General features: G+C 41.6%; 1 protein-coding gene across 1 annotated transcript in view; it reads right to left on the minus strand.

Annotated features, from left to right (window-relative positions):
- Window positions 1-15,323, minus strand: part of LOC124281248 (neurogenic locus notch homolog protein 2-like) — a 45,628-nt gene extending 30,305 nt beyond the window's left edge. Inside the window, exons 1-9 of the mRNA XM_046717275.1 lie at window positions 15,207-15,323; window positions 13,515-13,583; window positions 10,832-10,919; window positions 9,511-9,542; window positions 9,000-9,087; window positions 3,251-3,414; window positions 3,044-3,125; window positions 2,196-2,221; window positions 1,645-1,732 (exon numbers count right to left, since the gene is read on the minus strand). Coding sequence (XP_046573231.1) covers window positions 1,645-1,732; window positions 2,196-2,221; window positions 3,044-3,125; window positions 3,251-3,414; window positions 9,000-9,087; window positions 9,511-9,542; window positions 10,832-10,919; window positions 13,515-13,583; window positions 15,207-15,323 — 754 coding nt within the window. The remainder of the gene's footprint in view (window positions 1-1,644; window positions 1,733-2,195; window positions 2,222-3,043; window positions 3,126-3,250; window positions 3,415-8,999; window positions 9,088-9,510; window positions 9,543-10,831; window positions 10,920-13,514; window positions 13,584-15,206) is intronic.
- Window positions 15,324-15,582: the final 259 nt, after the last annotated feature.

Raw genomic sequence — 15,582 nt, forward strand, 5'->3', positions numbered from 1 at the left:
GATGATGGCAGTGTGAACACATATAGGAACAACAATCAGGTGGCCATGCATACACATATTACTGGTCATACATCTGATGATAGCAGCTGAACACATAAAAGGACAACAATCAGGTGGCCATGCATACGCACATTACTGGTCATACATCTGATGATAGCAGTGTAACACATACAGGTACACCAATCAGGTGGCCATGCATACACACATTACTGGTCATACATCTGATGATAGCAGCTTAACACATACAGGTATAACAATCAGGTGGCCATGCATACACATATTACCAGTCATACATCTGATGATAGCAGCTTAACACATAACGGTAGAACAATCAGGTGGCCATGCATACACATATTACTGGTCATAAATCTGATGATAGCAGTGTAACACATATAGGTACAACAATCAGGTGGCCATGCATGCAGTACGTTACACCCCAGAACACCCAGAACAGAACTACGTCTCCTGTAGATCTCACAATAACGTTACAGGAAGGCTGTGCTTGAATTTGCATATATATATATGTGTGTCAGTGGTTAAAACACTTCAGTGATCTGATACTTTATGACGATTTTGTACAGTAACTATGTGATACTAAACAGCTACTTCGTGACACTGTATGACACATTTCTGATGCAGTGTGACAATGTGTGACAATTACGTGATTACGCCCCAAAAGTGATACTGTCTGAAACTATGTGACATGTGTGACACCTATTCGATATGTGTGACAACTACTTGATACTGTGTGACAACTACTTGAGACTGTGTGACAACTACTTGATACTGTGTGACAACTACTTGATACTGTGTGACACCTATTTGATACTGTGTGACAACCACTTGTTACTTTATTACAAACACGTGATACTTTGTGACAACTACTTCATAATATGTTACAACTGTGTGTGTTTTGTTGTTTTTGTATGTGTATTATGTTGTTTGTATGTGTATTTGTGTGTATGTGTGACTATATTTTGTTTGTATTTGTGTGTATGTGTGTGTTATGGTGGACGGGTCAGTGACATATGAAATGTCACGACCATTTTCCATGATGGTCCCAGGTAAAGCGGGACTCGACCTGATGGAACGTGATAGAGAAATGATTATCGACTTGGTATTGCGGTGTGGGGGAAGAACTATGTCCACTGGCTACCTTGGGTTAAAGGAATATATATCACCAGTTAATACCTCGTCGGAACGTCAGATAGCGATGTGAAGGGACAAGGATCTGAACTGTAGAGGAACGTCAGGTACTGATATGACGGGGAAAGGATCTGCATTCCATTACTGCTGCATTGTAGAGGAACGTCAGGTACCGATATGACGGGGGAAAGGATCTGCATTCCATTACTTACTTCACTGTAGAGGAACGTCAGGTACCGATATGACGGGAAAAGGATCTGCATTCCATATACTAACTGCATTGTAGAGGAACGTCAGGTACCGATATGACGGGGAAAGGATCTGCATTCCATTACTTACTGCATTGTAGAGGAACGTCAGGTACCGATATGACGGGGAAAGGATCTGCATTCCATTACTAACTGCACTGTAGAGGAACGTCAGGTACCGATATGACGGGGAAAAGATCTGCATTCCATTAGGAGAAAGGGGGAGGAAGGGAGAGTTAGGGTTACTTACGGACACAGACAGCTTCACGCCGGCAAGGGGGTTCCTCGCAACTGACCTCTCGGTTCTCACAGTGGTAGCCTTTCGCACACCGCGCCGCCTACAGACAGAACAACACAGGTCACAGTTCATCTGACCAGGTCAACACCAGAGATTTCTGGGTATATATGGCATGATTACCAGCCTCCGTATTAACAGAGCATTATACATTCCAGATGTGAAATCTATGCCAACAACAAGGTTGATTGTACTAATACGACATTGTCAGCAATGTGGTGAGCAAACACATGCAAGGGCAAGCCAATTGTTCTCCTGAGAATATATGGCTCAAACCCAAAACAGGAAATTGCGTGGGACAAAATTTTCGTCAATGATTCGACAATACTGGACATGACCTCTACATGTCTACCAAAACACCTTTCAAAAAGCAACGATCATATGGCGCGTTTGGGTGTCATGGAAGGAAGAATATTCTCACTTGAACCTCAAGCGTTGTAAAATGTAAAGTCACCAAAGGCTGAAGCAGTAGATATATTGCTCCACATACACCCTGGCATACTCACTATACAAGGGTTGGCCAGGATTGCGTCTGAAATAGGATAGACACAATAACTATTCCATTTACAAATAACAATCAACATCTTCCTTCATCAACTCGAGTTGATTTACCAAATCTTTTCCCTCATCATTTACACACCTCAATCCTCTCTTTGCTAAGGGTGTCTGCACGGGTGATCCTCTCTGTCACATCAACCATCTACAGGTAACTGATGTACTACCAGGTTGGAGGAAACTGTATGCCGCATATCAAACACGAGTAACAATGTTTTTGTATGATTCTCTTTTCGACCATTGCCATTAACAGTGTTGTAAATTCCCAAAAATTTCAGCCAGACAACTGGTCTGGTAACTCTCAAAAAGTTACCAGACCGGCTGGAAAGTTGCCAGTCCAGAATTTTATGGATTAAGAAAAATAAAAAGAAGTTTACTAATAAGAGGAGGGCACTGTTTAATATCAGGTTATTGTCACAATAACACGTTTTCAAATGTTTTTCAGTCGAGGCTTTAGTCATTATATACATTACAAAATTACACTGATTTTACAGCCAGACCATCGGGCGTGCAACTTTGTAAAAACTGACCGTCCGGTCGCAAAACAGACCGTCCCGGACGGTCGGGCAGGTGGGAGTTTGCAACGCTGCCATTAACCATACATTTGTGGCTGTAATCACATTAATATATACATAATACATCGTGATATCGTGATGTCCGTACTACACAGTGACGTGTACAAATATTACCACTTTACATTGTAGCATACACTTCTAGTGAGAGAGCTTAGTTAAACCAGCGTGCGATCCCGTTAGACAAACAACTCCGTTAGATGTCTGCATCGTTTTGTTCCAGTTACCTTCACAAATTGCTTCGCGTGGACATGGCGCTCTGAAGCAGACGACTTCCTGCACCCTACACACCTGGTTCAGGCCACACGTCTGGAACATAGTGAACAAATCTCAGTCTGTCCCGACTGCACGTCTGTGTTCAGTTACACGCCTTCTATGTGACCTATCTTCATTCAGTGAATTTAACTATTATTTTATATGCAAAATCAACCTACTTTATTTTGACATGGGTCCAGTAGGACAGGGTTCTGGCAGGTGTGTCCACACCCATTGCTACAACACTTCTGACTTCCGGGACAACTTGAGTCGGTACTGCAACGTTCCACACATGTGCCGACCACACCCTCGGTGCTGGGACACGACCCGTCCTTGTCAATCTCTGGCAACAAGGCTTGACATATTACTGGTCATACATCTGATGATAGCAGCTTAACACATACAGGTACAACAATCAGGTGGCCCTGCATACACATATTACTGGTCATACATCTGATGATAGCAGTGTAACAAATACAGGTACAACAATCAGGTGACCATGCATACACATATTACTGGTCATACATCTGATGAAAACAGCTTAACACGTACAGGTGGCCATGCATACACACATTACTGGTCATACATCTGATGTTAGCAGCTTAACACATACAGGTAAAAAAATCAGGTTGCCCTGCATACACATATTACTGGTCATACATCTGATGATGGCAGTGTAACACATATAGGAACAACAATCAGGTTGGCCATGCATACACATATTACTGGTAAAACATCTGATGATAGCAGCTTAACACATACAGGTACAACAATCAGGTGGCCATGCATACACATATTACTGGTCATACATCTGATGATAGCAGCTAAACATATAAAGGTAAAATAATCAGGTGGCCATGCATACACACATTACTGGTCATACATCTGATGAGAGCAGTGTAAAACATACAGGAACAACAATCAGGTGGCCATGCATACACACATTACCGATCATACATCTGATGATAGCAGTGTTACACATATAGGTACAACAATCAGGTGGCCATGCATACACACATTACTGGTCATACATCTGATGATAGCAGCTTAACACATACAGGAAGAAAAATCTGGAGGAACATGCATACACATATCACTGGTCATACATCTGATGATAGCAGTCACGTTACATATACATACATCTGATGATAGCAACAATCACGTGGTGACCATACATACACACATTACTGGTCATACATCTGATGATAGCAGTGTTACACATACAGGTACAACAATCACATGGCCATGCATACACATATATACTGGTCATACATCTGATGATAACAGCATCTGAACACATACAGGTACAACAATCAGGTTGCCATGCATACACACATTACTGGTCATACATCTGATGATAGCAGTGTAACACATACAGGAACAACAATCAGGTTGCCATGCATACACACATTACTGGTCATACATCTGATGATAGCAGCTTAACACATACAGGTACAACAATCAGGTGGCCATGCATACACATATTACTGGTCATACATCTGATGATAGCAGCTTAACACATACAGGAACAAAAATCAGGTGGCCATGCATACACACATTACTGGTCATACATCTAATGTTAGCAGCATTATACACATACAGGTACAACAATCAGGTGGCCATTACACATTACTGGTAAATGCATACACATATTACTTACTGGTCATACATCTGATGATAGCAGTGTGACACATACAGGTACAACACAGGTGGCCATGCATACACATATTACTGGTCATACATCTGATGAAAGCAGCTTAACAGATACAGGAACAACAATCACGTTTCTATGCATACACATATCACTGGTTATACATCTGATGATAGCAGCTTAACACATACAGGAACAACAATCAGGTTTCTATGCATTCGCATATCACTGGTCATACATCTGATGATAGCAGTGTTACACATACAGGTACAACAATTACGTTGCCATGCATACACACATTACTGGTCATACATCTGATGATAGCAGTATGACACATACAGATACAACAATCAGGTGGCCATGCATACACACATTACTGGTCATACATCTGATGATAGCAGCTAAACATATATAGGTACAACAATCAGGTGGCCATGCATACACATATTACTGGTCATACATCTGATGATAGCAGTGTAAACACATATAGGAACAACAATCAGGTGGCCATGCATACACACATTACTGGTCATACATCTGATGATAGCAGTGTAACACATACAGGAACAACAATCAGGTGGCCATGCATTCACCCATTACTGGTCATACATCTGATGATAGCACTGTTACACATATAGGTACAACAATCAGTTGGTCCATGCATACACATCACTGGTCATACATCTGATGATAGCAGCTTATCAAATACAGGAACAACAATCAGGTGGCCATTCATACACACATTACTGGTCATACATCTGATGATAGCAGCTTAACAAATACAGGAACAACAATCAGGTGGCCATGCATATACACATTACTGGTCATATATCTGATGATAGCACCTTAACACATACAGGTTACAACAATCTGGTGGCCATGCATACACACATTACTGGTCATACATCTGATGATAGCACCTTAACACATACAGGAACAACAATCAGGTGGCCATGCATACACACATTACTGGTCATACATCTGATGATAGCACCTTAACACATACAGGAACAACAATCAGGTGGCCATGCATATACATGCTATTACTGGTCATACATCTGATGATAGCAGTGTAACACATACAGGTACAACAATCAGGGGCCATGCATACATATATTACAAATCATACATCTGATGATATCAGCTTAACACATACAGGAGCAACAATCAGGTGGCCATGCTTACACATATCACTGGTCATACATCTGATGATAGCACCTTAAGAGATACAGGAACAACAGTCACGTGGCCATGCATACACATATCACTGGTCATACATCTGATGATAGCAGTATAACACATACAGGTACAACAATCAGGTGGCCATGCATACACATATTACTGGTCATACATCTGATGAAAGCAGCTTAACAGATACATTAACAACAGTCACGTTTCTATGCATACACATATCACTGGTTATACATCTGATGATAGCAGCTTAACACATACAGGAACAACAATCAGGTTTCTATGCATTCGCATATCACTGGTCATACATCTGATGATAGCAGTGTTACACATACAGGTACAACAATTACGTTGCCATGCATACACACATTACTGGTCTTACATCTGATGATAGCAGTATGACACATACAGGAACAACAATCAGGTGGCCATGCATACACACATTACTGGTCATACATCTGATGATAGCAGTGTTACACATACAGGTACAACAATCACGTGGCCATGCATACACACATAACTGGTCATACATCTGATGATAGCAGCTTAACACATATAGGTACAACAATCAGGTGGCCATGCATACACATATTACTGGTCATACATCTGATGATAGCAGCTAAACACATATAGGAACAACAATCAGGTGGCCATGCATACACACATTATTGGTCATACATCTGATGAGAGCAGTGTAAAACATACATGAACAACAATCAGGTGGCCATGCATTCACCCATTACCAGTCATACATCTGATGATAGCAGTGTTACACATATAGGTACAACAATCAGTTGGCCATGCATACACACATCACTGGTCATACATCTGATGATAGCAGCTTATCACATACAGGAACAACAATCAGGTGGCCATGCATACACATATTACTGGTCATACATCTGATGATAGCAGCTTATCAAATACAGGAACAACAATCAGGTGGCCATGCATATACACATTACTGGTCATACATCTGATGATAGCACCTTAACACATACAGGTACAACAATCAGGTGGCCATGCATACACACATTACTGGTCATACATCTGATGATAGCAGTGTAACACATACAGGTACAACAATCAGGTGGCCATGCATACACACATTACTGGTCATACATCTGATGATAGCAGTGTTAACACATACAGGAACAACAATCAGGTGGCCATGCTTACACATATTACTGGTCATACATCTGATGATAGCACCTTAACACATACAGGAACAACAATCAGGTGGCCATGCATACACACATTACTGGTCATACATCTGATGAAAGCAGCTTAACAGATACAGGAACAACAGTCACGTGGCCATGCATACACATATCACTGGTTATACATCTGATGATAGCAGTGTTACACATACAGGTACAACAATCAGGTGGCCATGCATACACATATTACTGGTCATACATCTGATGATAGCAGTATAACACATAAAGGTACAACAATCAGGTGGCCATGCATACACATATTACTGGTCATACATCTGATGATAGCAGCTTAACAGATACAGGAACAACAGTCACGTGGCCATGCATACACATATCACTGGTTATACATCTGATGATAGCAGTGTTACACATACAGGTACAACAATCAGGTGGCCATGCATACACATATTACTGGTCATACATCTGATGATCTGAGCTTAACAGATACAGTAACAACAATCACGTGGCCATGCATACACATATTACTGATTATACATCTGATGATAGCAGTATAACACATACAGGTACAACAATCAGGTGGCCATGCATACATATTACTGGTCATACATCTGATGATAGCAGCTTAACATATACAGCTACACAACAATCAGGTGGCCATGCATACACACATATTACTGGTCATACATCTGATGATAGCAGTGTAACACATACAGGTACAACAATCAGGTGGCCATGCATACACATATTACTGGTCATACATCTGATGATAGCAGCTTAACACATATAGGTACAACAATCAGGTGGCCATGCATACACATATTACTGGTCATACATCTGATGATAGCAGCTAAACACATATAGGTACAACAATCAGGTGGCCATGCATACACATATACTGGTCATACATCTGATGATAGCAGTGTAACACATACAGGTACAACAATCAGGTGGCCATGAATACACATTTCACCGGTCATACATCTGATGATAGCAGCTTAACACATATAGGTACAACAATCAGGTGGCCATGCATACACACATTACTGGTCATACATCTGATGATAGCAGCTTAACACATACAGGTACAACAATCAGGTGGCCATGCATACACATATTACTGGTCATACATCTGATGATAGCAGCTTAACACATATAGGTACAACAATCAGGTGGCCATGCATGCTGTACGTGACACCCCAGAACACCCAGAACAGAACAACGTCTCCTGTAGATCTCGCAATAACGTTACAAGAAGGCTGTGCTTGAATTCGCATGTATATATATGTGTCAGTTGTTAAAACACTTCAGTGATCTGATACTTTATGACGATTTTGTACAGTAACTATGTGATACTAAACAGCTACTTCGTGACACTGTATGACACATTTCTGATGCAGTGTGACAATGTGTGACAATTACGTGATTACGCCCAAAAAGTGATACTGTCTGAAACTCTGAAACTATGTGATATGTGTGACACCTATTTGATGCTGTGTGACAACTACTTGATACTGTGTGACACCTACTTGATACTGTGTGACACCTATTTGATACTGTGTGACAACCACTTGTTACTTTCTTACAAACACGTGAGACAACTACTTCATACTATGTGACAACTATGTGTGTTTTGTTGTTCTTGTATGTGTATTACGTTGTTTGTATGGGTATTTATGTGTATGTGTGACTATATTTTGTTTGTATTTGTGTGTATGTGTGTGTTATGGTGGACGGGCCAGTGACATGGTAGGTCCCAACTTGGAATCACCCAGCCCTCGCTGTAGCTCCTCCCTCCGTCGTGTGACTCTTCCTTGAATACCCTCTTCCGTCTTACGCTCTATGCATGTGCACGTGCGTGTGCGTGTGTGTGTGTGTGTTGGACTTGGAGGATGGAAGGCTACTTACGGACACAGACAGCTTCACGTCGACAAGGGGGTTCCTCGCAACTGACCTCTCGGTTCTCACAGTAGTGGCCTTGCAAACACAGCGCCGCCTACAGACATAACAACACAGGTCACAGTTCATCTGCACACGTCAGAGTAGAGGTGTTTGTGTACACAGCACACGAGATTCCTAGCTCTCGTGTCAACAGATCATTCTATACCTGTAGTATCAAGAAGCAGTGTTGTTAGTTGTCGAACTAAACGCAACAAAACCTTGCCAAAAAAGCATGAGGGAGGTGAATGTATGCTGCCCCACCGGTGACCTCTGACAAAATACATGATAAATCAAGGCAATTGTTCACCTAAATGAGCACGCGAACATATGGTTAAAGTCAAATAAGAGCAACAGTCGCGTGGCACTCTCTGAAGTCTGGGCAGAAATAACTACCTCCATTGTACGTCAAAGCTGAAATGTTTAACCAATACAGGAGCAGCAAGACTATATCTCGGCATCAAGCATGGCATATACTCACTATACAGGGGTTGGTCAACACGGGGGAGGTGGCTGAAACAGGAACGATAACTACATCATTCAGGTTACAACCAACATCTTCAACATGAGCTGATCGACGAAAACATGTTGTGCTCTTCATTCACACACCACAACCCAGCCCCGGTACAAACAGTCTGTACAGGCCAGACGGACATACAGTGGGTAACCACAAAGATACCCAACTGCCCACCTGGATTTAAAGCAATGATATATTAGAGATAAACAATAACAATAGTGAGGGTAAACCGCAAACCGAAAATAGTAATACGCCACACCACAAAGGGGCATGCTATAAGAGCACAACAGTATTACCCCGGATAACCCTGTATGTAAGGCGCTAAAGTTCCAGTCATATGACTTATCCCACCGGGTACCCATTTTCTGCTGGGCGAACAGAGGCATTTTTAACAAACTCACTTGCCTAAAGTGAGACCACTAACATGTGTTTCGTTGTGGAAACTGGAAACTCTCAGGAGTCAAGCTGCCAAACACGGTCATCCATCCATGGACATCCGCGCCCAGCGTTGCTTAATTCCACCTGGTTTGTGTATCTATCCCGGTCTACACCCGGTAACATGAATCGGTTTAAGCTGCATCTATCCCTCTACACCCGGTAACATGAGTCAGTTTTAACTGCATCTATCCCTCTACACCCGGTAACATGAGTCAGTTTTAACTGCATCTATCCCTCTACATCCGGTAACATGAGTCGGTTTTAACTGCATCTATCCCTCTACATCCGGTAACATGAGTTTTAAGTTTTAACTGCACCCATCCCTCTACACCCGGTAACATGAGTCGGTTTTAGCTGCACCTACATCCCTCTACACCCGGTTACATGAGTCAGTTTTGAGTCGGTGCATCTATCCCTCTACACCCGGTAACATGAATCGGTTTTAGCTGCACCCATCCCTCTACACCCGGTAACATGAGTAAGTTTTAGCTGCATCTATCCCTCTACACCCGGTAACATGAGTCGGTTTTAGCTGCATCTATCCCTCTACACCCGGTAATATGAGTCAGTTTTAGCTGCATCTATCCCTCTACACCCGGTAACATTAGTCGGTTTAAGCTGCATCTATCCCTCTACACCCGGTAACATGAGTAAGTTTTAACTGCATCTATCCCTCTACACCCGGTAACATTAGTCGGTTTTAGCTCCACCCACCCCTCTACACCCGGTAACATGAGTCAGGTGTAGATGAACCCATCTGTCTCCACCGCCAACATGATTCTGTGTTAGTTCTACCCGCCAAAGAGGGTAACATGTTTACAATCTGAGGTGGTGAAATATTACATACGTATACACTGGGGTTTGGGTGGACATGGCAACGTGTCACAGGCGGTCTGCACGAGGCGACATTCCTCACCAGGACTGCATCCTCTACCCTACAATACAAGGTGCATATATTGACATGATGTTGACAGGATACCGACGCTGCCTTGAATACAAGGGTCATGTAAACACAGGCTATTGATAAGATATTGACACTGTGTTAAATACAAGGCGCATATATTGACATGATATTGACAGGATACTGACGCTGCCTTGAATACAAGGGTCATGTAAACACAGGCTATTGATAAGATATTGACACTGTGTTAAATACAAGGTGCATATATTGACATGATGTTGACAGGATACTGAACGCTGCCTTGAATACAAGGGCAGTAAATACAGGCTATTGATAAGATATTGACACTGTGTTAAATACAAGGTGCATGTATTGACATGTTGTTGACAGGATACTGACGCTGCCTTGAATACGAGGTGCATGTATTGTCAGGATATTGATACTGTGATGAATACAAGGTGCATGTATTGACATGATATTGACACTGTGATGAATACAAGGTGCATGTATTGACGGATATTGATACTTGATGAATACAAGGTGCATGTATTGACAGGATATTGATACTGTGATGAATACAAGGTGCATGTATTGTCAGGATATTGATACTGTGATGAATACAAGGTGCATGTATTGTCAGGATATTGATACTGTGATGAATACAAGGTGCATGTATTGTCAGGATATTGACACTGTGATGAAATACAAGGTGCATGTATTGACAGGATATTGACACTGTGATACAAGATATACAAGGTGCATGTATTGTATTGTCAGGATATTGACACTGTGATGAATACAAGGTGCATGTATTGACAGGATATTGATACTGTGATTAAATACAAGGTGCATGTATTGTCAGGATATTGACACTGTGATGAATACAAGGTGCATGTATTGACAGGATATTGACACTGTGATGAATACAAGGTGCATGTATTGTCAGGATATTGATACTGTGATGAATACAAAGGTGCATGTATATTGGTGCATGTGATTATATTGACACTGTGATTACAAGATATATTGACAGGATGACTACAAGGTGCATGTATTGTCAGGATATTGACACTGTGATGAATACAAGGTGCATGTATTGACAGGATATTGACACTGTGATGAATACAAGGTGCATATATTGACAGGATATTGACACTGTGATGAATACAAGGTGCAAGGTTGACATATACTGACACTGACAGGATATTGACACTGTGATGAATACAAGGTGCATGTATTGACAGGATATTGACACTGTGTTAAATACAAGGTGCATGTATTGACAGGATATTGACACTGTGTTAAATACAAGGTGCATGTATTGACAGGATATTGACACTGTGTTAAATACAAGGTGTGTGTATTGACAGGATATTGACACTGTGATGAATACAAGGTGCATATATTGACAGGATATTGACACTGTGTTAAATACAAGGTGTGTGTATTGACAGGATATTGACACTGTGTTAAATACAAGGTGTGTGTATTGACAGGATATTGACACTGTTAGGCACGTTGGCGCTTGTCGACTTCCAAAGTGAGACAGTACAATAACCCGGAAACACATAACCAAAGGATTTTAACAAGTATACCTAACAAGATATAGGAAAAACACGTTGTACAATTTACATGTGTAGCATGAAATTAACACGGTTTAGAATTGCCATGAACTGACTGTAAAGTAACAGCAACACACACAGGAGTGGAGATGCAGTGGCAGTGCAGGTACAGTATGGCATTACATGCAATGAGGTGCATCGAGAGGCCGTATCTTGACAGTGGGTAAATGTTAACTTATCTTACATCAACTGGTAATGTCAAACATCCTCTGTGACACCACCGTGTAAACACTAGGAAGTATGGTAAGGGATTCCGGAACCATACCATGAGTTCCTCAATGCTGGGTATTTGACATATTTGAATTGTAAATGACGTCTAACTTTGTTAGATATGCTTGAAAACGACGGCGGTGGTTGTATTTCGATTCAAGCGGCCACCGCAGTACTACTTCCTCATCTATGATGGACTGAATAAAACTATGCAAACATTAAAGTTTGCTTGCGACTTTAAGCCGCCTACTTGCAAAACACTTAGACCGTGTGGAGGGATGAACTGGCACACCCTGTACTGACAGGCCACAAAGCTTGAGCTACCACTCACAGAAAGTCTGTGAATATGTGGATACAAATAACTGAGGCCTTACAATGTTCGGATATATACCTGTTACAGGAAATAGACGTGATGTGAACAGACAAATATACTTGTTACAGGAAATAGACGTGATGTGAACAGACAAATATACCTGTTCCAGGAAATATACGTGATGTGAACAGACAAATATACCAGTTCCAGGAAATATACGTGATGTTAACAGACAACTTTACACTGACACTCTTTTGTCGTGAGTTCTGTGTTCAAAGTGAACTTTGCGATCCGTCAGATTTCACTCGGGTTACATTGCGCTAGACATGACCGATCAATGTATAATATGGTAATTTAAGATTCATTAATTAGGAGAGAAAACGGAATTATTAAAATGAATATCACGCATTCTCAGTGAGTGGACCATTGTGATTGGTTTTGTTGTCATATTGCTGACTTCTGATTGGCTCAGCCTGGCACTTACCTCAGCCTCTTGCTGTCTGCAAGGGTCACTGAGTTGTTGCTGTGCAGCCACTGTCAGCGCTAGACACACCTGGAAAGGTAATAGACTATTACTGAAATATGGAACACAGCTCAGCCGATACTACGTATACATTCGTTATTCCGCGGCAGAGAATATGTAGACCCGCTCCACAAGCCTTCCATGTCGAGTTGATGACTCTACGAGTTAACGATCCGCTGCTGATACCGATGCTCATGGTGGGCACACAAAATATCAAGTATGTGATGTTGCTTCCTGACTCCTACTTTCTTTTGGACTATCGTATTTGTGACCTCAATGGCATGGACATTACATGTCTTGTACTGCCGCCTTCGTAAGAACACAATTAAAGTATTCATAATTTGTCACTGTTGTATATTTTCAAATGTTAAAAGCGTTTGAACGATGCACAGTTTCTAAAATGGCTGGTATATATCGTCCCAGATCAAATATAAACGTTTAGTTTGAAAACTTTATAGCCGTAGCTGTATGCTACTTCCAGATTCAGGAGATAACCATCATGTGTTGCCCAATGCCCGGATGTTATTGAGTATATATTTGAAGCACGGGAATTCATTTGGAAGCGACGGCGTTAGCCGGAGGTTTCAAATGAAATATTCCCGTGCTTCAAATACTCAATTTACTCTAGTTACAGTTGTGCAGCTATCTGGCATTGTTTTACAAATAGCTAACATTGCCATGCATGGTTTTTCTTCAATGCTTTTTCACTGACCAAACAAACCAAAACAACCGATTAATAACACATAAACCTCTTCCAGGAACTTACTCCATAGTCGTTCTTCTAGTCACTTGTCACAGGAGACACATCCGTTAATTGCGCTGATGGATGAAACTTGTACATGGTTCAAAATGTGGACACATTATCTTTTTGCATCCATTAAAAACGATACAAAATACCTTTACGACATATATTCATATCAAAGTTCATATATCCTTCACAAAATATATCACAAACATCATTATTTCTGCTACATTCGCTATAACCAAACCACCTTGCTTAAATGACTAATTGCACACTACTTGCAACAACAATCAGTTATAAACGGATTTAGTGAGAGCGGATGTATACCACACAAACATACAGCCAAGCTGGCTGCAGGTTCACGTGGACCAAGTGGTGTTACATAGCATTTATACCACAACATGCTATCGATAATTGAAAAAGTGTTCACTGAAACACTGGCTGGAAGACTACAGTGGTCCAGTGACAATGGTATTACACATGAAAATCAAACTGGATTCAGGAAAGGACGTTATGCAACTGCAGACAAAATCAGGAATCATCTGTCAAAGTCGGGTGAACGATTCTTTGCTTTTTATCATATTTCTAAAAGTTTATGACCGTGTTCAATATTCACATTTATAACATTTGAGTTGAGAGAGAGAGCGAGACCCAGAAAAGAGTATAGGGACACTTGCACTTTCGCACATACACACACGCACTCACTACAGTGTTCCTGTCACTCAGCATTAGACAATGATTTACTGACCGTCAAAGTAGAGGCTCTGATGAAGCCCATGCTGAAGACGACTGCGACCACAGGTTTGTATGACGGACACTTTACAACAGACGATTCTAACAGTACACCAAGTACTTCTGTTCGCTCTACCTGCACTTCTCCCACGTTTATAGGGGTGGCCTGCACAGCTCACGTCGTACACGGCCAATGAGAGACTGACATTCACGTCGCTGTAGGTCAAGGGGCCATTCTCAACTATGACATTTGGATCTTCTTGAATGGAGGTTTTGTCCTGGTAGTTGACAAGCATTTATACCCTGTGGGGTAGCGTATACACGGTGTTGACGACCGACTCTGGTCTATGTACCCGGGACCTGACGCCCGAGATTACCAGCCTCATGACATTGTCAGTACAGGCTAGTTGTGTGTGTGCGTGCGTGCGTGCGTGCGTGCGTTTGTGCGTGCGTACGTGCTTGGATGACAACAGGACACAATACTGTCTTGTACAATGGTGTAAGTGATAATACAAAATAATTATCCTCATCCACTGTGACACCGATGGAAGTGTC

Source organism: Haliotis rubra, unplaced genomic scaffold, assembly GCF_003918875.1.
Source record: "Haliotis rubra isolate DU_JTF1 unplaced genomic scaffold, ASM391887v1 Scf281, whole genome shotgun sequence".
Lineage (NCBI taxonomy): Eukaryota > Metazoa > Mollusca > Gastropoda > Lepetellida > Haliotidae > Haliotis > Haliotis rubra.